This window comes from Knufia obscura (genome assembly GCF_036327395.1).
Source record: "Knufia obscura strain CCFEE 5817 isolate CBS 148926 chromosome Unknown scaffold_6, whole genome shotgun sequence".
Lineage (NCBI taxonomy): Eukaryota > Fungi > Ascomycota > Eurotiomycetes > Chaetothyriales > Trichomeriaceae > Knufia > Knufia obscura.
In genome coordinates, this window is record NW_027042692.1 from 215,413 (window position 1) to 236,672 (window position 21,260).

Below are 21,260 nucleotides of genomic sequence, written 5' to 3' on the forward strand. Positions count from 1 at the left end.
GATGACCTACAGACTCGATGTCCACGCCCTCGGCTCAATACAGGGGAGGACTGTCCTCTTCCACACCGTTGCCGACTGGTCTGGCTGGCGGCAGCAGCTATTGTTGACTTATATATTGCAGGTTGTAAGCATTTCACTCCATAGCGTATTGCATATGCCAAAGGCAAAGCCTGGTTTGTTGTTTACACAGACTCAGGTCACGTCCCATCATCCTGTCCTGTATCCTTCGCGGGACTCAAAGCAGCGGCGGCAGTGGTAGCAGCGCTACTGCCTCTCCTCAGCTTATCCCCTCCGCCAGCTTGCTCTCTTCTCGCTTTAGCACCAGCCTTGAGACCTTCCCATTTCTCCCTATACTTGCCCAAGGTTTCCTTCAACTTCGCGTTCTCCTCCTCTCTTCTACCCATGCGCTTCTCATTCTTCTGCATCAGCGCCTCAAGCTCTTCAATGCGCTTCTGTTGCATGGCCACGCGCAGATCGCTTCCAGCTGCCCCAGCCGGATTTACCGCCTTACCACGCGAGTTCTCGGGTGTCGCTAGTGGCGAAAGTGCATTGAGGCTGCGCATCGACTGTTGAAGAGCTTCTGTTTGCCGTTGTGCCATCATCTCATAGCCCTGCACACGCTTTGCTGTCTCGTTCAGAGTCCGTCGCAAGATCTGGTTCTCGAGGTATATTTCCTCCATTGTCTTGCCTTGATGTTGAGCCTGGGATTGACCTGGTCGCCGCATGATCGGTCCAGCTTGTGAGCCAAACATAGATGAAGACGGCCCAGCAAGAATTTGGGAAGAAGCGTCCACAAAGTCATCGTTCGAGTTGTTTGACATTTCGCGGCGATGTTGTCGATGGATCTGCCTGTCTATGTAGTTCGCTGCCGTTATGTCAGCGTACGACATTGTGCCTCCTGAGGTGGGAACCATCATAAATGATTCGTGAGGTGCACGGCCATGATGCGAGTCGTTGCTGTCCTGAACCGCACGCAGAGCGGCTTTCGAGATCATCTGCGAGTAGTCCAGGGATGCGACAGACGCTTCTGCTTTCGACGAGACCTTCCGAGGAGACTGTGGAGAGTGTTGTGTAGGAGGCTTTGTGTCCTTTGCGTCTGGCGTAGGGTCAGCAGACTGTGATAGGGGCAGGCTGGCAAATGCTAAGGGTGCTGTCAAGGTCGAGATGGCGCTCTCGAATTTGTTGTAGAAATGAGCAAACGGTGAGTCTGGAGTTGTAGTTGCAGTTGTGACTCTGGCAGACACGGGCTCAGGAGGAGCCCACGATGGCTTCGTGGATGGTCGTCTATCATGACTCGTGGAAGTGCCTCTCCCCTGCTCTGATGTATCCTGCGTGATGGTGCCATCTGCATGTTCATTTGAGACCAGTGGAGATACGGGAGTTGTCCTCTTCTGTCTTACGTTTGGAATTCCTCTTGCGGAAGCCAGATTGCTAGCGTACGAGCTGGAAAGGTTCGGGCCAGTGCTCCTGCCTGTTCGTGCTAACCGGGGAGGTTGCGCATTTGCGTGGGTCGCTTCTTCCTTCGAAGCATCATTTTCTCCTGTCACGAGAGACTTGTCGGTAGAAATTGGGTGTTGGCTTGGCTTGGTGTGACCGTCCTTGAGGATTTGACCAAGATGTCTATGATGCGCTTCTAGCAACTTCAACACCCGCACTGCTTCCTTGTCTGTAGTGGTTGCTCCTGCAGCTGCAAACTCGGCGGCAGCAAGGTCATGTTCCTCACTGGCAGCAACATGGTTCGACCTTCTCTGTTCTTGGGCTGCATTTCGCGCGTGGGTGTAGGCCTAAGATGAAATCAGACATTAGTAAATAGACCGTGGCTTGCGCAAGACTCAGCTTACCAAAGTCAGCGGTGCTGTCTCCATCTTGCTCGGCGACTCGGAGCCGTCATCGACCGTTGCATGGCTTCTCTGGTAGTTGCGACTGTCGCTTGAAGTATCAAACAGAGCCTTGAGTGATATCGAGCTGTCGTGTCATCGAAAGGTGTTGGCTTCACGTTCGATGACGATTGCGAAAGCGAGGCAGCAACGATAATGGCGGGTCATGCCTGTAGGTTCAAGGAGGCTGAAGCCTAGATCCGTGTTTCAAGCAGTTTCTGGTGCCGAGCTATGGAGGTCTAAACAACCCCACGGCAATGATTACGCTATCCTTTCAGGGAGCATTCAGGGTACCATGCCCCCGATCGGACAAACCTAGCGAGCTGAAAGAGCAATTCGCCTGCTATTTTCCGTTCACGCCAACCCAAAGCACGATGATGTGGCAGCTAAGATCGCCTTGTACGGTGTGATAAGCTGATGACACTGCGAGGAGCGCAAGGGGTACGCTGTGGAAGAGGGTTGTGAGGGTCAAGTTCTGAGTCTCGGCAACAGAATACTCGTATTCATCCGTATCCAACTTTACGCAACAACCATCTGCATTCTTGGAAGGGCGACTCACACTCGCCATCATTCATTCAACCTTACACGATCTAACTCTTTTGCCAATCTACTACGTTCATTGTGACCCCTTTGTTGGTATAATTGTGTGTCGCTGTTTGATATAGCCCACCAATCAGTCATTGCTAAGATACTGGCAGCTTTGGCTATGGCTTGACTTCGTCGTGTGCCGCGAGAAAGCATCTGCCTAGACCCTTAACCCCGTCACATGTGCTCTACAACATCAGAATAGCTTGCTACCCTCTCTCATGGCGACCGCGTCAGCCCACAGCCTGCCATTATCGTCACCGCCTCCTTCCTCCCCACCTCGAAAACGATTGAGCAAAGTGCTTACCGCTGGCCGGCGGCGATCCTCCGATGTGCAAAGCGACAATGGCGCTTCTGGGTTGAAGAGAGGATCAGTCGAGTCAATAGGTCTCCACAAGTCGCCCTCTATTCAGAGCCAGCGAAGCCCCAGCAGAGATGGAAGCACTAGGTCCGGAGGTAGTGCTGGAGTGAAGAAGCTGTTTCCAGGACACGCGAAAAGGGAACGCAAGAGGATCAGAGAGGAAGAGCTCACCAGGATCGCCCAGGAAGAGGCCGCTAGAGGCCGCCAGCCAGCACCAGATGTGCCACCTATGACACGGCCAGATACCCTGAATCGCAGCCATAGCAGTCTGGTAACCGTCGATTCTGAGGTCGATTCTCGCCCTGCTTTGGATAGTCGCGATTCACACACTGGCTACCTCACAACTACATCGCCCTTGATCAAGACAGCCACTGTCGATACGAACGACGGCATTGCTGAGCAAAATACTGCTGCATACAGCCAAAATGCCTCCACCGAGCAGTTTCCATCCACTCTCGAGCCAGCCACGGCAGCAAGCGCGGACACTTCACCCATGTCTCCCGCGGTGCAGAAGATGCCAGCTATACCAACGCTTCCAGGTCTCATCGATAAGGCAGATACGCTCAAGCCAGCAACTGACCCTAGCAAAGAACGGGGAAAGTCTCCGTCGAGAAGATTTAAGGATGTCTTCGCTAGGAGCGGCAAGAGTCCAAAAGTTAGTCCGGAACGGAGGGAAACAGACTCGAGTGTAGCTCCAGTACCAGAGTTACAGAAAACAAACACAAGTTTTAGCGAAAGGCGGCTATCGAACAATCCACAGGCGCGTGGTCCGTCTCCGTTACGTTCTCAGACTATGTTTGTTGAACCAGCAGCTCCCAAATCTGCTATGCCTGCACTGCAAACGGACGTTGAGCGCCCACAAACTCCTCCTGGCATGATCCTTGCTGGTCCTACAACTACTGTCACTCCACCGACGCCAACGGACCACGAAAACCGGAAGACCATAACGGCTTCTCCGATCCAAAACAATACACCCGTGCCCCCAGCAGAGCAGAGTGCAAGTGGTATGCAGAACGGCACCTATGTGCCTGTGCATAGACGTGTTCGGTCAGCATCAGGAGCCATGGGCCATCAGAAAAGCAAACTTTCGTCCTCAATGGCTCCGCCTCTTACGCCGACCATCGAGAAGGTTAGAGCTACCACGCCTTCTGGCGGCATCCCAGGTTCTAGAAACGTTAGTGGCGGCGGTTTCTTTTCGTCCTGGATGTCGGCCGCTCAAAATGCTGCGACGTCCATCACAAATATGACTAACCAGAACAGAAGCCGTTCTGGCACGGATGCATCTGAACCGGGCAAATCGAAACTATCAGAAGAGCCTATCAATGGGCAACAGACCACACATCCTGCGAAAGAAGACGAAATGCCAAAGAAGGAGCTTGCAGTCAATACACTGGGCTCCGGCGACCTGGATCTCAGTCACTTGGGCATCGATGCTTCAAACGAGGAGCGGGGTCCTTCGCCATCTCGTACTAATAACGGCTTGGGCGAGAAAGCGGAAGATATTGCAGCCAAAATGGAAGATATCCTTACAAAACGTGCTGTGTCGCAAGCATATGGTCAATCCAGCAAGTCTGGAGAAGCGACACCAGTCGCCGAGCTTCCGGATCCTGTCACTTCTGTTAGACCTGCGTCAACATTCGGTACCGCATCTGGCACTCTCACACCGCCAAATGGTAGCATCCATGAGGGTGAGTCGAGTGGAGTCAAACGCACTAATAGTGTTCGAAGCAGACTCCACAATCGCCGAAGCAGAACGTCTTCTGTAACCACCGCACAATCAGCCATAGGAACTATGATCGGCGCGAGCACAGCAACTCTCACAAATCCTGGGGCTGGACCGAAGCTTTCAGGCTTCGCCATTGCTCCCAAGCCGAGGAATCGTGCTTTTCATCAACAATTCCGAAGTGTGCCCGACGATGACTTTTTGATAGAAGATTACAGTTGTGCTCTACAGAAGGAAATTCTGCTCGCTGGACGAATATACATCTCAGAAGGTCATATTTGCTTCTCGAGCAATATTCTAGGATGGGTAACGACCCTCATCATCTCCTTCGAAGAGATCGTCAGCATAGAGAAGGAAAACACGGCAATCGTGATCCCCAACGCGATAGCCGTGCAAACACTACATGCTCGACATACATTCCGCAGTTTGTTAAGCAGGGAAGCGACATATGACCTGATGATTGGGATCTGGCGCGTTAGCCATCCTGATAGCTTCCAGAAGAGCATGAATGGACAGAAACTAGCAGCTGGCGTTTCAAGCGTAGATAATGTTGCGCAGCAAGATGAAGAGGCTGAAGCTCAAGCTAGTGAAGAAGATAGTGAGGAAGAATCGGGATCTGACGACGACGATGGCAGTGATCACAGTACAAGCAGCGGTGGTAGTAGGGCGGGTAGTGAGTATGTAGAGGCTAAGAGTCTCAGCAGGAAACCGTCTGGTGGCACCGCACAAGGTCCTGGCCCGACCATTGCAGGCTCAGTGGCACCCGCCAGTGGCGACGCGACAACTTCTGTTGCGCCAATAGTGGCAGCCACGGATGGAGCGCAGGACTTCCCAGGCCCTGCTACACATGCGCCTACCGAGTGCACCGACTCGACAACACATTATGACAAGATTATCAAGGACGAGGTTATTCAAGCCCCAATGGGAAAGGTATACTCGCTACTCTACGGACCACAGTCAACAACTTTCGTACGGAAATTCTTGGTGGATGGTGTGAGCAAAGCACAAGACCTCCAGCTCGAGGACGACAAGAAAGGTCTTGATAACGAGTCAAAATCACGAAAGTATCAGTACATTAAACCACTTGGAGGTAGCATTGGTCCGAAGCAAACCACCTGCATCACAACCGAGAACCTGGACTTCTTCGACCTAGAGAAAGCAGTCAGTGTGACGTGTACCACGCAGACACCCGATGTACCAAGCGGTAGTGCCTTCAGCACGAAAACTCGATACTGCCTTACTTGGGCGCCTGGAAATGCCACGAGGTTCCAGATGAATATGACGATTGAGTGGACTGCCAAGTCTTGGCTGAAAGGACCGATCGAAAAGGGTGCGTTGGATGGACAGCAGCAGTATGGAGAAGACCTCGTCAAGACGTTGAAGGGTGCACTTGGTAGGTCAAGAGCAGCGACTGCTGGCAGCAAAGTTCTGAAGGGTGGGAAGAAGAAGCGGAAGAGCTCGAAGAAGGGTACTAGTGACTCGCCACAGCCACAATCAAGAAAAGAAGAGGACTGGGGAGTGTTTGACGTGCTGCGGCCGACGCTCGGCCCGATCGTGGCACCAGTGAAGCCCTTCGTCACGATGAACATGATCGTGTCGATTCTGGGGATCATGGTTCTCTGGATGTGGTTTCGAGGATCCCATCTCCCCTCGACGGCACTCTCTCGAGGCCGTCTCGACCATACAACGTATTACGATGACCTATGGCGGCGTGAGGAGAGTGATCTGTGGGACTGGTTGCAAGATAGAGCCGGTGTGGACGGTTCCATGATCCGTGACAAGTTGCAAGATGAACCATCTCAAGGCAAGGAGAGTAAGCAGAAGCTTAAGCAACGACAGAAACTGCTTAAGAGTAAGGACATGCAAACGAAGCTTCGAGAGGAGAAGAGAAGCATGAAGGAGATGGAAGAAGCGGTGCGGGTTACCCAAGAAAGGCTCGAGTCTCTACAGAAGGCTCTCGAGCGACAAAAGGACAATCCTTGATGGCGGGTTGATGTGCGGGAAGAGGTTTCCTAATGTTTGAATTTTGTCAGCGTTCTGAGCGATCTCTTTCATAGTCGGCACGACAAGTATCACAGCACCAACGATAAGCGATATCGATAGACATGGCGTCCGCGGCCACGATAACAGCGAATTTTTCATTATCATTGGTGGTTCTTCTACACGTGGCAAAATGGTTGCGAAGTCGCGTCCGGAGCGTTTCTCCGTTGGACAGCATACGACAAGACCGACTTATGCGAAGGTCCACGCGCGATGGTTAGACAGAATTGAAACACTTGCGCAGATCAACTTTGCCAACCAAGAAGCGATTGTCGACTCAAATTAGACCACCAATATCATTTGCCAGTAGCCTTTTCTAGCGCCAGATCATGTCTCCATTTCAATCTCCCGACACGACCGACCCCTGGCGTGTGCCTAATCCTAACGACCACTGATTCTCACCTGGGAAGACCAACTTGTTGAAAGCAGAAGCTGCATTGCATGGACGCACAGTCAACAGCAGTAGCTTCGACAATCGTATCTGGAGTATCTGCGATAACTCTTGCATCAGCACATGCAGTCGACATATAGTTCCACAACTTTCATGCATGAACAGGCATTATGACAAGGCGTCCAGATAGCATTTCCGAGATATCCTTACCGAAAGCTCAATCCCTGTTGCCGACACCGATCAATTTCCCATTGGGTTATGGTCTTGCCAAAAACGGGTGAAACTCCACGAATCTTGGCCGAATTGTCTTTGCGGCGTCGTCCGCCTTGAGGGGCCGGTGGGCCACGGGTCTTGAGGCTGAACAGAGACTCGTCCTTGGGTCGAGCTAGGCCCGCAATTTCGTCCATTCATGCCTCCCCGATGAATTGCAAAGAAGGATTGAGTCGTCTTCACCCGCCCACGATCTCCACATTCACTAAGAACACACGGCCAACACGGCAGATTCTGGTTCAGATCTGCTGGCGCTTCGTGACCCGAGCGTGGCATGCGTTCATGGCAGCTCCATCCATGTGGCCATCGATTTTGCTGTCCTGCGACTTCTCATCATGGTTTCAGCCGCAGTGTTCACCGCTACTGTTTGCCCATGCACCGTCCAGTCTCTCATTCTATAATCCTGACGAAGCAGCAGCAGCATTTCTGACCCGCAGTATGTTCGAGTCCATGGGTGGCCCTTGATACAACGACATTCGCATTCAAGGTCAGATTTCAAAGGAAGGGAACAACATGCGGTGCAGTACTCTTCTGTGTTTGGGCCTTGTGCTGGGCTCAAGCCATGGCAACGCAATCCCGAATGGCAAACATCTTGCCATCCGTCAAGATAACACTGCCAGCGCCCATGGCCTTCCTACGTTGTCCTCAGACTCAGCACCAGCTCAACCTCCAAGTACGTCCGCTTCGCCGTCCGGAGAGCCTTCTGAAAACCCGAGCTCGACTGCCGAGATGAGTGCGTCCAACAGCGCAAGTTCTTCAGAACCACGGGAAACAGCTTCCTCAGCGGTGTCCAAGGTACCTTCTGCAACAGTCTCGGATGGCCTTCCTATAAGCACACCAACACTCACACCCACTGCATCGGGCAATGCAACCACCAATGACACAACGAGCGAGAAAGAAACTGCAGAGGCACTGCCGCTTCCCCCTCGGATCACGCCAGCGCTGTCAGTTGGTGGTGTTTTCCTCATTCTTACTGGTATTGTGTATGCACTCATCGGAGTCAAGAATAAATGGGTTCACATCTTCCTCTCAACGGCGTTTCTGACCAGCCTTGCGGTTCTAGTCCTGATCGTCTACGTGTTGAATCCGCCTGTCAGCAATGCAGTTCAAGGCGCATATCTGGTTGGGATCGTCATGTCTGGCGTAATCTTTGGTGGAGGTGCGCTCGTCTTCAAGGAAGTTACCGAAGGCTTGGGTTGCTTGCTGGGCGGCTTCTGCTTTAGCATGTGGTTTCTGATACTGAAGCCTGGTGGGCTCATCACCAATACTGGAGGCAAAGGAATCTTCATCGGCGTCTTTTGCGTGGTTTGCTGGTCACTGTCATTCAGCCACTATACCCGACCATACGGACTCATCTTTTCGACATCGATCTCTGGTGCAACTGCTTTCGTTGTCGGCATAGATTGCTTCTCGAAAGCTGGGTTGAAGGAGTTTTGGGTCTACATTTGGGCTCTTAACGATGATCTGTTTCCGCTGAACACCAATACGTATCCTATCACGCGCGGTACCCGTGTAGAGACTGTCGTCATCGTACTCGGCACTATCATTGGTATCATCTCTCAAATCAAATTATGGAAAGTGGTTCAGGACCGGCAGAAGGCGCGACAGGCTGTGCAGGCCGAGGACGGGCGACGCCGCGATGCGGTGGAGGAGGCGCTCGGTCGCCATATCGCGCGGCAAAACGATCGAGACAGGTCTGAGTGGGAGAAACGATATGGAGACCGACTTGATCCAAATAGGAATACTTGGGTCGAGGCGAATTCTGAGAACAAGGGGCTCTCAAGCATTTCGACCACAGAAGTAGGCTCTACTCCCAATTCCGATTCCAATGAAAGCCTCGAGATGACGGCTATGCCGGACAACATTTCGAGGGCGCCAATGTACAGTTCGAAGAGCAACAGGCAAAGTAATGTCCCCGTCCAGCCAATTCAAGAAGTGGAGGAGGAGGATTACAGTGCGTCTGAAAGGAAAGCAGATCAAGATCGCTCACTCGCGGAAGCGAAGCTTAATGGAATCTCGCCTCAGCTACCTTCCGAACGATTCAGCATCGACCTTCCGCAAAAATCGCCGAGGATCGAAGAACGTGAGCTATCGAAAACGTCTTCCACGGAAAGCATCCGTCAGACCGATGTGACCCAGTCACTGAAACCATCGAACTCGAAACCATCCTCCAGAAGGACAGCTGACAGGCTGCATCTAACCGAAAACGATGCTCGTGCCACGAAAAGAAGCTCGTTGCAATCCTTGAAGGACTTGAAGCGCAAGTCGATGCAGTCGATGAAGAGTGGTAAGGATAGCGAGAAGTCTCCTCAGAGTAGAACCTTTGGCGAGTCTCAAGAGGCTCTCATCAAGCCTGCCGCCAGTATCGGCGGACACAGCAGAGCATCGTCTGTGGCAGCTACACTAGACGATGAAAACGAAAGGCTCGAAATGCCAACGCTTGACATATACGACTTGCGACGTGACAGCACACCGCCACAAATATTGATCTCACCTGTTCATGGTATGAGCTTTGAGGATTCATTGAAGGCTGGCACGCAGGGGCCTCCATCGCCATCAGGGCTATCTGATCAGTTTGAAGCAGATCCGGAAGAAATGCGACGACCTACAGCAAGCAAGACACATGGATTGTCAGGCTTCGATTTTGGCCTTGATAAAAGGCAAAGTGCTGATGGCCACCCGGATGCCCAGCAGCAGAAAGGACCAATGTCAAGCGGCGATGCAAGCCAAGGACCCAATGGAGAGGTACTTACCAAAGGAGCTCTCGAGAAAGTTCCCAGCCAAATGTCGAATGTTGTGCTTTCGTACAAGACGAACGAGTGGGCCAAGCACATTGCGACTGCAGAAGCTCCGGTATACGAAGAACCTGACTCAATTACAGTTCAAGATGAAGAGCCATCTACGCATTTGGCTCCTCCATCGCCGAAGCCAGAGGAGACAGGGAAGCCAGAGGTATCTCAATCGCCGCCACTGCCATCTCCCGTCGCTTCGGTTGCCCCTTCAGACGTGGGCATCAAGGTCAACCCGGAACTCCAGCCGGAGCCTGCGAAACCAAGACCGACATCAGACCTCGTTGAGCCGTTAGCAGCACCACCAGCATCAAAATCTGCTGAAGTGTCTCCCACACCTTCCCGGGCACCGTCAACAGTATCGACGACGAACAGACGCTCGTTTACCGATCCAATACAATCACAAGTACAACCATCGATCGTACCGAAAGCCAACCGCAGGACATCTCACCCCGTGCAAAGGCATCCAAGCACTCTTCAATCGACACCCATCCACGAAGATGTCGCAACAGATTTTACAGGTCGACCGAACGCGCCTAAGCGCGCTTCTAGCAATTCTCAATATTATTACACGCCAGCCAGTTCCCAAGTAGATCTTAGGCGATCAAGCTCACAACAGTACCCCTCTGCGTTCAAACGCACCGATTCCTTCAACGGCTCAAACGTGGACTTGTCCAATCGTCCTCCCACAGTCGTTTCCACATCCCCATATCATCAGCATAGTACACAATCAACACGTCCCGAGACACGGCTCAATGACATAGGAGTCAGAAAATCTCACCAGCCACTCCAGCGGAACAACCCCAATGAGTCAAACCGTGCTGATAAGATGGCCAACTGGCGCATGCAACTCGCACAACAACACAACACGAATGTAGTGCCCATGACAACAGCCGACAATAGATACGCGCAACAAATGCACGACTATGGCACCGAGAAGCTAAGGAAAGAACACGATAAGCAGAACAGGGCGAGGAAGGAAGCTATGGTCGACCAGAGTATGAGGACGCAGGGCATGATTGATGCGCATAGGGAGGTATTGAAAAGGATGCAGAGCCAAGCGAATGAGAAGATGAAGGATAATCAGAAGCAGCCTGGTACTGGGAGGTAGATTTGGTCTGGAAATTACACGGATCAGGTACGAGCACACAAAAGTTTTGGCTCAGGTCGGCACGGTGTTCGGAAATAGGATCGCACACAGCGCACGAAATATACAAGGGAGAAGCGCATTACGACTCATGATCATGGACTACATTCTACATACACTATTTATTGTTTATTACATATTGGATAATCAGGAAAAGCACACGCGCTCTGCGTATAGTTTCCAGGAAAAGCAGGAGCGGATGAGCATACGATTACCAATCTTTTTTACACGGCTTTGATGCAGAACACCCGGGCCGTGCTGGCAGCGATCGCTCCCCCTCGCAGGAAAAGGATCACAATCAGAAATAGAGTACCTCATTTGAAACATCCTAGTCCATGTAATTTAGTGAAGCTTTCAACGTGGAAATTGAGTTAACCAGTCGCGAGTCATGCTTGCTCGAAGCACTTGCCGCATGACTCAGCCTCGAACCACTACTTCGCTCCCACCTCAAGCAGGCTTGCGCGCCTTCTTCCTCATCAGGTGTCTCTCTCGTTAACACATGTTCTCATTCACGGTCCGTGCAGTCTGCGCGCAGTGCAATCAATCAGTCGATTATGATCTCTATATCGATACAACATGACAGAGATTCATGTAAGCTCGTCAGAATGTGGTACTAAATTCCATGACCTGGTACGTGGCATCGCAACAGTAAACTCACTCAAGACGAGGAGAAACCCAGAGATAGCAATGTGCCTTTTGTCGTCTGCCTTACATCTAGCACGTTTACAGGTAAGACGAGAGGTAATATCATTATGGTCGAGTCGATGCGCCTGCACAGAGGTAAGTCGGCAGGATTCTGGTACCGCCATTTCTGGCTGCGGTAGCCTGGTACCAGAATGTCAAACGAATAACAATAAAACCGTTCGATGTATCCTTGAGATGCGGAGTGTCCGCTATGAACCAAGGCTACGATGCCTTCGAAACATCATGGAGATGCTACTACCTTGAGACCAGGACGCCTTTGAATTACCATGGGAATGTTGCTACCTTGTGACCAATGCCAATATTGGACAGCGAGAGTGCTAGCTGATCAGTTGGAATTCTGTCCCTACAGTTGTTATTACCAGAGGTATCGCCAGGACGAAAGATACTACGGATCAACGTACGTAGATGTCGGTTATCTAAACATATCGGATGGTCCTTGCATCATTCCTGTCCGGCGATCGAGACGGCTGTTGAGCACCAGAACAACAGCTCCCGCTACCAATAGAACAGGAATCTCATTGTCAACTCTCCCAGATGAGATCTTGGTAAAGATTGTCTCCCACGTCGTTGACATTCCGGATGACCCTACTTATATGGGCGGTCTCCGCCAGCTCGTCCGAGACTTGTTTCCACGGTCGGTGCTACATCTCAACGGCCGCATCAGAAATATCGCGCTTGCTTTTACAGCAGCTTCCTGTCTATGGCTAGAAGTCGATGCCTCGGGTCTTGGCCATGATACAGCAAGATTAGTGGCTTGTGGTATTCCGGAGATCTTCACGCGACTACTGTCCGATCACAAACCTACGCTGCGCCTCATTTTCTCTACGACTCGGCAGACTTTTCCACCGCCTATCTGTATCTTCCCATACCAATACGACTTGTTGCTCATACTTGCAAGAGGCTCACGAGAGCACACGGAAAGCGTCTGGATTAGATCAGCTTGGTACCCGAAAGAACATCGAGCTCGTCTAGACACCGAAGTAAATCCGGTCCTGGAGCGAATTCGATACATGGAGCAGGAGCATGAGAAATATGTGAACGGGGTCAAGCGACTTCGTGCAGCGACTTCTATCACGAAGCGCATACCAAGTAACATGAACGAGCGTTGCTATGGGGAAGCAAAGTTTGTCCTGAAGCACGCTGCTACCTTGGCCCATTCAAACCGCATCAAGGAAGCAGCGGTTTTCGTTCTGATGCAAGGCTATGTGTTCGTGCATCACGCTGTTGTCGCGTTGCTTATGTCGCCTTGGGGCAGATCTGGAGTGCGGCAGAGACTTGCACGGGACGATTGGCAGAGCAATCGTGAAGCCGAAGTGTACTTCGGGATGATGCGCACGCTTCACGAAATCTCACAGCTGGCTTGGCGTGCATTCCGAGCGCTTCAGCCACAGTACGATCCGAATTGCATACGCTACATTGCACCTGTCTACAGAGAGTACGGTAATGTCATAGAGGACACCCATGCGTGGCTTGTCTTTGGTCTGTCACATCGCGAGATCGCCGAATACCACCATCTCATCGCTATGCGGTGTGTTTGGCAGGCTATGCGGCTGGATCTGCCCACCCATCATCCTGTGCAAATTATCTATCCTCGGACGACGGAATCTGTTGAGACTCTCATCACTCGTGCGGCGCATCACTTCATTTACGCAAGGGCGTTGCAGCCAAGCAACAGAGCATATCAGTTGCAAGTACACGTCTTTTCCAAGGTAGTACGAAGAATGAGGTGGGAGGCTCGTGGACCAATTCTGAACTTCCTGCGGTTCACAGATGCCGATATGGACCGCCGCATGTGGTGTAGTAGCACTACGATCATCCAGCAATGGGACATAAACTCGTTCGAGGTACTTCCGCGGGCCAGGGTCATGGCTGCCAAGTGCCGCGAGGTATTTAAGGCGAGGAAGCTTAGGAAGGTGTTCGAAGACCTTTGTGGTAAGGGTGATGTGGTTGATTGGGAGACGTGGTGGCGGCCTACATACGCAGAGACTGCGATGATGAGTACAATGCTTGCGCGGAGGCTGCGGGAGTGAGGTAGGTCATGAGCGCAAGGTTCATATTGTTTCTTTCTTTCTTCGAGAGACCAGCTTGTAACACAAGCTTTGTGTTCGTGGTACTGCTCACCACAGCCTGATTGGCCCTAAAACCGTAGCAAACCGATTAGATAAGCATGTCCGGATTGGGCCAATCACATGCTCCGGAAAACGAAGCCGAGGCACTTCAGCTTGGTCGTATTCGCGTTTTCCTAGCTTATCATCATTAGCTATCGCGAACTGTGATCCTTCAGCTGTACTAGTATCATCCAGAGGACTTTACTCTCACATCTGTGTAGCGATACAACTGTAGAGCTCTTATCAATCTCGGCGATCTCTTGTTCGTTGCGAGCGTGCCGCACAACCTCAAGCTGATAGTCCTACGGGATAACAATCGAAACCAAGAAACGTGATACCACGTTAGAAGACCCAGCCCAACAGTCTCCTTGCGAGAACGCCCTAGACCGCCGCGACACTATCCTTTCATCTCAGCTACATCACTGCCATTGCCACTCACTTGACCTTCATCAAACCAGCAACCACCAACAATGTCCTCTCAACGACAAGAAATCCTCTTCACCCTCTCCATCCCACCTTACAAATCACCCGCCGCCCCCTCCCCAGGCGGTAAAATCACCCTATCAAAAATCACCCTCCCATCAAACGACGACGACCCCACAGCCAGCTCCTCCATATCCTCCCACCCCGCCACCGGCAAACCCCGACCAAAACACGGCGACCCCCAACCAACACCCCCAATCTACCTCCTCACCCACCACTCACCCCCCGACAACAGGCTAACACCGCCCTTCCTCCAAGCCTACCTACACGCCCTCCTCAAACTGCAACACAGCGGCTACCCCTACGGCATCCTCCTGACCACAAGCTCTATCCCGAAATTCTACAGTAACGGCCTCGATCTCGCTACCTTTAACGCGGAGACGAAATCGAAGTACCTGTACCCGCTGTGGCGGAAGTTGCTTACGTACCCCATGCCTACCTGCGCCGTAATCAACGGGCACGCATTCGCGGGCGGCCTAATGACAGCCATGTTCCACGACTACCGCATTATGAATCCGCATCGTGGCTGGCTCTGTCTAAATGAACTTGAGTTTGACGCTGAGCTTGCGCCGCCGATGGCGGAGGTCTTCAAGGTTAAGGTTAGCAACGCGACGTTTCGGAGTTTAGTGCTTGAGGCGAGGAGGGTTACGAGTCTGCAGGCGTTGGAGATGGGGATTGTGGATGGGTTGGGTGGGGTGGAGGAGGCGGTGGGGATCATGACGGATGTGGAGGGGGGGTATGGAAGGGGTGGGATGGTTGTAGGGGTTAGGGGGAGGGGGACGGTGTATGGGGGGTTGAAGGAGGAGATGTATTCGGAGGTGTTGAGGGCGTTGGATGGGGTGGAGGGGGAGGAGGGGATGTGGAAGGGGAGGTATGATGAGAGGAGGAAGAGGGAGGTGGAGGAGAAGGGTTTGTTGGAGAGGTTGGGGAGGGAGGGGAAGGCGAAGTTGTAGGATTGGAAGCAGGTGTGTTGGTTTAGCGTTTGAGGTGGCGTCTTTCTTGGTATGGCACGAGATCTGATTATGTCTGGATTTGCAAAACTACACTAATTGGAAAGTCTCTACATTTACGCCACGGGATTGGAGATAAGCCTCGTCCGGCCGCCGGTAGGGTCCTTGCCCGTGTTCGGACAATACTGCGTCACGCCTAGAATCGGATTCCTCGACCCTCAGTTCCTCCCAGTCGATGCGCGGATCTAGCGTAGTGACCTCTTCAGTTTTGAGGTTGCGAAAACCCATGTCAAACCAGCCATCTGTCCTATAACGCTTCATCGTTCGCCACTGCGGCGGAAAGGGACCAGCTAACGCTTCGCCCCAGTTAAGCCCATGCGCGAAGCAAACGCCTACTACCCTATGTTTGTGATCGGCCTTCGGACGTAAAACTATCACCAAAGACAGACCAAACAGAATCGCGAGTACATCATTGCTTCGAGTTTGGTCTGGTACAAGCATAAGATGACCGCTGTCCGTTCTCGCGAAGCATCGGCCTAGGCAGGTCTCTCGAATGTGGGCGTTGAACATGAAGAATTCTGGCTTAAGGCTTCCATTTTCTTCTGAGAAGCCGGTGGATGTTCCCTGTCGGGAATTGACGATACTGCGAAGCGTCTCCTCAAGGACAGCAACAGATGCAAGCCTATTCCGAGAAAAGGGAAGAATCTCGTGCTCGGTGAACTTACTCTGGCTGACCGCATGGGATATAGATTCGAACCAATTGGAATTATCGACCGAGAGGTCCCCAGAGAATCGTGCATACAACCTTTTGAGCTCCATTACTTGACCATCAAAATCTGTGGATTGTGATAGTTGTATTGGCTCGACATCGGCGACCGTAGCAGCTTGTAGACCTTTGACCGCTAGGAGATCGCCTGAAATCTTCGGTAATTGTGCAAGCATTGTCAAGTCTGCATACTGTAAGTCGAAGACCGCGCATTGATCTCTTGGACCAGCCCAGTTAGGAGCCCCAGTTGGTTGCCATGCTTCGTTCGCAGCGACATGGCAATACTTCAGTATGGTTAGCCGCTCCTCTAATTGTATGGAAGCTTTCACGACCCTTTTGTAGAGCTCAACAACACTTATCGCATAGTCAGGCTTCATCTCGTTAGCCAACCAAGCCTCTTCATTGTCCAGAATGCCCAAGATAGCGAAGATCTTGTCACGAGGATCGCCACAGATGGATTCCGAGGTCATATGGAGCAAGCTGTGGAACGGTAATAGCGGGCCAGTGAGCAAACGAAACACCAGCTGACGTCGTTGAAGGACGCGTTCTTGATTTGGGGTACTGTAATCGATCTCTCGTCTGACATAAACCATCAAGCCAACCTTGAAGTCGTTCCAGGGAAGTGACCAGGTGCCACAGACAGCAGTAGCCTTATGGGACGACAGATAGATTTCTTGCCTGATCCACAACCTTTCGAACCAGGTTCGCTCTATTAGTGCTCTGCAAGACTCGAACTCTAAGGAATCATGCGGAAGATAGTGCCTTGCTTGCGCGATCCATGCATGCTCGCTTGCATACTGCTTTTTTACTGTAACCTTGCCACTGCGTTCATCATACTCGGCGAGCTCTGACCAATACTCAAGAGTTTCCATCGCCCAGTCGCTGTCATCTGCTGCAGGGCCGAGCCATATTATTACATGTTCAGCTTTGCGATAAATCAGTCGCATCTGCTGCACTTGCTCACCGCGCTCGGCTATATTTCTCTGGTTGATGCAGATAGCGTCCACCCAGAGCAACCGGTGGGTATCAGGTCGTCGTATATAACGCAATGCCTCATTCAAGTTCCGGGTGACATTGATATACGACGATGTATTGGCCTTGCCGGTTTCGTGGCCGTCTTGCGGCCGTACCCAAATTTGCTGGGCGTCCTTCTCACTCCCCCAAACGTACGATAGAGCTTCGTAAAGTAGGTCTGTGTTTCGCCCTCTTTGAGCTTCTGCGTTCGAAGGATGATATGTATGTCGTCAGTGAACTTGCCGGGCAGCAACTCGAAGACTCGGCAGTAGTCAGGGACCAGATCAACATAGACGTGCTCAGCAGTCATTCTCGCATATTTTCAACACAGAAAGTTGACTTTGGAATATGGACGGGATCTAGGGAGAAAGTAGTAACAGCATCAGCCTAATGTCTGTTTTTGGATGAGCCTCTCAGGCTGGACTGAGCCCTGTTGATCTCATGCAGCTTCACAAAAAGACCATCCGGACGATCAGTGGTCGGTCCTCACCCAACACCTGCGATCAAGATCGCAAGTTGAAGCGACATGTTGAACCTTGTGTTGATTGCGGTCACTCCTAGACTGAGTGCTATACACACGGTTTTTACCCTCGCGAAACGTACATTACAGTGAATTGTGCATAGCGAACCGTGCTCGACGTGCTAGCTGCCCTGAGTGAATGAATAAGTGGCGCATGGCATACCTGATCCGGGTCTCCGTCTCTACTAGAAGAGACAGGTCATGATATCTGTATTGCGTGTAGGGTTCAGGTTCTTTCGATAAGCGCCTGTACCTAGAAACAAGTACCCAGCGCTCGCGAGGACTTCCCCTCGAGCCACGTGACTTGCCTTCTAGCTGCTGCACCTCGCTTGATCTTGTGCCTGGATTGGTGCTTACTCTAACACCATCTACGACCTGCATATTGATGTGGCTGCGCCTGGCTACTTTGTTGCTTGCTCAGCCTGCTCTGTATCATGCCTTCCCACAATGATTACTGGTTATCTTGCCGCCGTCCCCGAAGGGTACATCGAGAATCGGCGACAGTGAACATGCTCCGGACCATGAAAAGTGATTTGCTCCGAAAGCAGCTTCGTGAACATGTCCACTGATGCACCAAGTTCTTCGCGTGAAAGGCTGAATAACCCATACCCGCGACAGCCCGAGTCAATATCATCTAGGCATCCGAAGGCAACTTTCCCATCTTCCGGCGCCCCCTCGGAACGAGATAAGAGTGCCGCCCCGATGGTTGAGGGTACTAGAAGATACGGACCGGCAACGATATCAGAACATGCCAGCGCTGTTCTGGGCGATGTCGTACACAATTACAACTATTTCCAGAGCGCAGATGCGCAGAAAACTTCACAGGCTCTCGGTATGAGAAGAACCGGCTCTGTACGCATGTTTCTCAGAACAGGCGACTGATCGTTGCAGATACAAAGCCGCAGCTGGACCTTGACACGATTTCAGACTACGACAGTCGACATGCGCTATGGCTTCGCAGCCAGCCCCGCGTTGCTGGCACTTGCCAATGGATCGACAAGGCACCCGAATATCGTGACTGGCTCTCGCGTGAAGGGCCGCCGGTTCTGCTATGCGTCGGCTCCGTTGGGTGTGGAAAGTCCATAACCGCAGGTGCTGTCATTGCCAGTTTAGACGCTTCCCGAAACGAGCAAGCCCTTGTCACTTTCTTCGCCGACCCGTCTTCGAACCACGCCATCACAGCTTGTGATGTTGTGAGGGCTCAAATAAAGCAAGTGGTAGCGCGCCTTCGAGAGCTTGATAAAGGACTACCTCCCGTTGCTGCACATGCATTGACGAAGGCATTCCCGCATGCGAAAGCAATCCCGGATCTGGGAACACTAACTGATCTCCTTAAATTACTGATTGCGGAGCTCGGTAGCTGTGTCTTCGTTGCTGGCGGTATCGACTGCTTGCAAGAAGACGAAATCGTTTTTTACTTGCAAGTAGTACGGGGCCTTCTTGCGAATGCGCCAGATTCAGCCTCACACGTGAGGATGATCATATTTTGCAGAGAGACACTTGGTCGAGGGTTACGTATCGATTCCATACCTCATTCAGCCACCCTCAGGATCAGCATTTCCCATCTGCGACATGACATATACAAGTATGTTGACCACGAAGTGGCTGCGAAGCAGCTCGACAGATGCATCACTCAGGACGAGCGACTTCTACAGGAGATCAAGGATATGCTCAAGGCAAATTGCGCGAAAATGTACGCCTTTGGTCCCCATGCGTTGTATGTGTATTAACCAATCCAGGTTCCTATGGGTACGGCTGCAGATACTGAGCATCTGGGATCCCAATTTGACGACATGCGATGACGACATAAAGGCTCAACTCAGCTCGCTTCCCGACGGCATAGACGACATCTACATCCGCTGTTTGAGAAGGATCCACACTACCAATATCCAGCGCAGTCGTGACATTGCGCCGAGGGTCTTCAAATGGGTGTCTTCCGCCAAGCAACCGTTGACGGACATGCAAGCCCGGGAGGCCGTCAGCATGACGACGGAAAACCTGCCCCTGCATAAAACGATGGTGCTTGGCTCACCAGTGACAGATTATTGCGCAAACTTGATAGTACTGGACGAGTTGACTGGTACCGTGGCGTTTCCTCACCCAACCGTCCGAGACTTCTTACGGGAGCCTGGAAAAGTTCCAGCTGATCTGAAGCATTACCAGCTGTCAGCTCAAAACGATGATTTGTGGTGTGGTGAGCTATGTCTCGCATATGCGAACATTGTTCAGGAACGGAAACAAATTGTCATCCATCGAACACAGAAGATCAGCACAGATGTGGTCAGACCCATCGCAAAGACAGTCTTGGGCAGCAATATGCCCTCACGGTGGCGAGGTGTGGGACCAAATTCATCAAGCACAGCAGTGCAGATTTCTATGCCTGTCGCTACTCAGCGACAAGGTCTAATGGGCAAGGACTTCGCCATGCATGAATACCTCTGCAGATTTTGGCTAGCACACAATCGCAACATCTGCCCAGACGCCCCCATGTACTCACTCTTCGTAGATTTATGCCTCGGACACAACCCTGACGTGCAGCCTTGGGCGACGGACTCGAGCACAGTAACTGTCCGTTACCAACGAATTGTGGAATTTGCAATCATGCACGAGCATATCCCTCTGCTCAGACTTGTGGTCAACCATATTCGCAAGCGTCGAATCAGCCTCGTCCGCTCTGTGTTCGAAGGCGTGTGCCCTGGCACAGACTCGAGCTTCTTGCACATAGCCGCAGCTTTAGGGCATGAAGGCGTTGTCACAATCTTGCTCGAAGTCTGTCGAAAGGATTTAGCTGATGGGAGCGGACATAGTCCCGCCGCTGTGGCAGCATCCGGCCACCATGACAAGGTCTTCACGCTGCTATTACCAGAACCGCGATCAGTTGAGGACGGTGGATTGTGGACCCTAGAGACAACCGACAAACGCCCCGTTTCTGAAAGTCTACTACGTTTATGCGTTGTCAACGGCGACGCGGCTACGTTGTCATGATTCCTCAACTCATGCCCAGTTCATCGCGAAGCCTGGGCTGTGCCACTTAATATAGCCTTCATGGAAGCCTGTCGAGCAGAGAATTTGGAAATATGCAAATCACTTATCGAGGTTGGCCACGTCGATTCCAGTATCATCAATATCTCACCCGTCTACGGGGATGACTCCGAATGGTTAGTGAGGCTACCACCTAAGCATATTCCTATCATGAGGAAGAAACGCAGTAGTCTGCTTATGCGTTGGAGCTCGGCGATCTCGAATTGATGAGAAACTTCCTTGTGCTAGGCGCTGACTTGACAGCGCGAGAGGACCACTGTACCGTCCTAGATATCATCGAACGTTTCAAAGGCGGTATTGACATGGCACGCCCGTTCATTGATTGTCTGATTCGGCATTACCGAGCTGGGTCAAATTCCAGAAGCTGCCCTCGCGAGCCTTGGCTCAAAAGACTAATCGCAATATCTGTAAGCTTCACAGATCGAGCGACAGGTGGATTGTGGTCCGCGGAATGCAGATCCGTCCGTAAGGTCAATAGCTGTTTGCGTT

General features: G+C 51.9%; 7 protein-coding genes across 7 annotated transcripts; 5 read left to right on the forward strand and 2 right to left on the reverse strand.

The window, feature by feature from the left end:
- Positions 1–197: 197 nt before the first annotated feature.
- PMZ80_005578 (uncharacterized protein) lies at positions 198–1,865 on the reverse strand (the record flags this gene model as incomplete). The annotated part of the gene is made up of 2 exons (XM_064873997.1): positions 198–1,784; positions 1,842–1,865. 2 exons carry the CDS (start codon positions 1,863–1,865, stop codon positions 198–200), a joined length of 1,611 nt encoding a protein of 536 aa, XP_064729719.1.
- An 818-nt stretch (positions 1,866–2,683) lies between these two features.
- Positions 2,684–6,529, forward strand: PMZ80_005579 (uncharacterized protein; the record flags this gene model as incomplete). Its single annotated transcript, XM_064873998.1, has 1 exon — positions 2,684–6,529. The coding sequence occupies one exon, from the start codon at positions 2,684–2,686 to the stop codon at positions 6,527–6,529; it is 3,846 nt and encodes a 1,281-aa protein (XP_064729720.1).
- A 1,447-nt stretch (positions 6,530–7,976) lies between these two features.
- On the forward strand, positions 7,977–11,147 carry PMZ80_005580 (uncharacterized protein; the record flags this gene model as incomplete). Its single annotated transcript, XM_064873999.1, has 1 exon — positions 7,977–11,147. The coding sequence occupies one exon, from the start codon at positions 7,977–7,979 to the stop codon at positions 11,145–11,147; it is 3,171 nt and encodes a 1,056-aa protein (XP_064729721.1).
- Positions 11,148–12,481: 1,334 nt separating this feature from the next.
- On the forward strand, positions 12,482–13,918 carry PMZ80_005581 (uncharacterized protein; the record flags this gene model as incomplete). The annotated part of the gene is made up of 1 exon (XM_064874000.1): positions 12,482–13,918. One exon carries the CDS (start codon positions 12,482–12,484, stop codon positions 13,916–13,918), a length of 1,437 nt encoding a protein of 478 aa, XP_064729722.1.
- A 548-nt stretch (positions 13,919–14,466) lies between these two features.
- Positions 14,467–15,432, forward strand: PMZ80_005582 (uncharacterized protein; the record flags this gene model as incomplete). The annotated part of the gene is made up of 1 exon (XM_064874001.1): positions 14,467–15,432. The coding sequence occupies one exon, from the start codon at positions 14,467–14,469 to the stop codon at positions 15,430–15,432; it is 966 nt and encodes a 321-aa protein (XP_064729723.1).
- Positions 15,433–15,519: 87 nt separating this feature from the next.
- On the reverse strand, positions 15,520–17,519 carry PMZ80_005583 (uncharacterized protein; the record flags this gene model as incomplete). Its single annotated transcript, XM_064874002.1, has 2 exons — positions 15,520–17,312; positions 17,366–17,519. 2 exons carry the CDS (start codon positions 17,517–17,519, stop codon positions 15,520–15,522), a joined length of 1,947 nt encoding a protein of 648 aa, XP_064729724.1.
- Positions 17,520–18,287: 768 nt separating this feature from the next.
- On the forward strand, positions 18,288–20,714 carry PMZ80_005584 (uncharacterized protein; the record flags this gene model as incomplete). Its single annotated transcript, XM_064874003.1, has 3 exons — positions 18,288–18,561; positions 18,621–19,422; positions 19,469–20,714. 3 exons carry the CDS (start codon positions 18,288–18,290, stop codon positions 20,712–20,714), a joined length of 2,322 nt encoding a protein of 773 aa, XP_064729725.1.
- Positions 20,715–21,260: the final 546 nt, after the last annotated feature.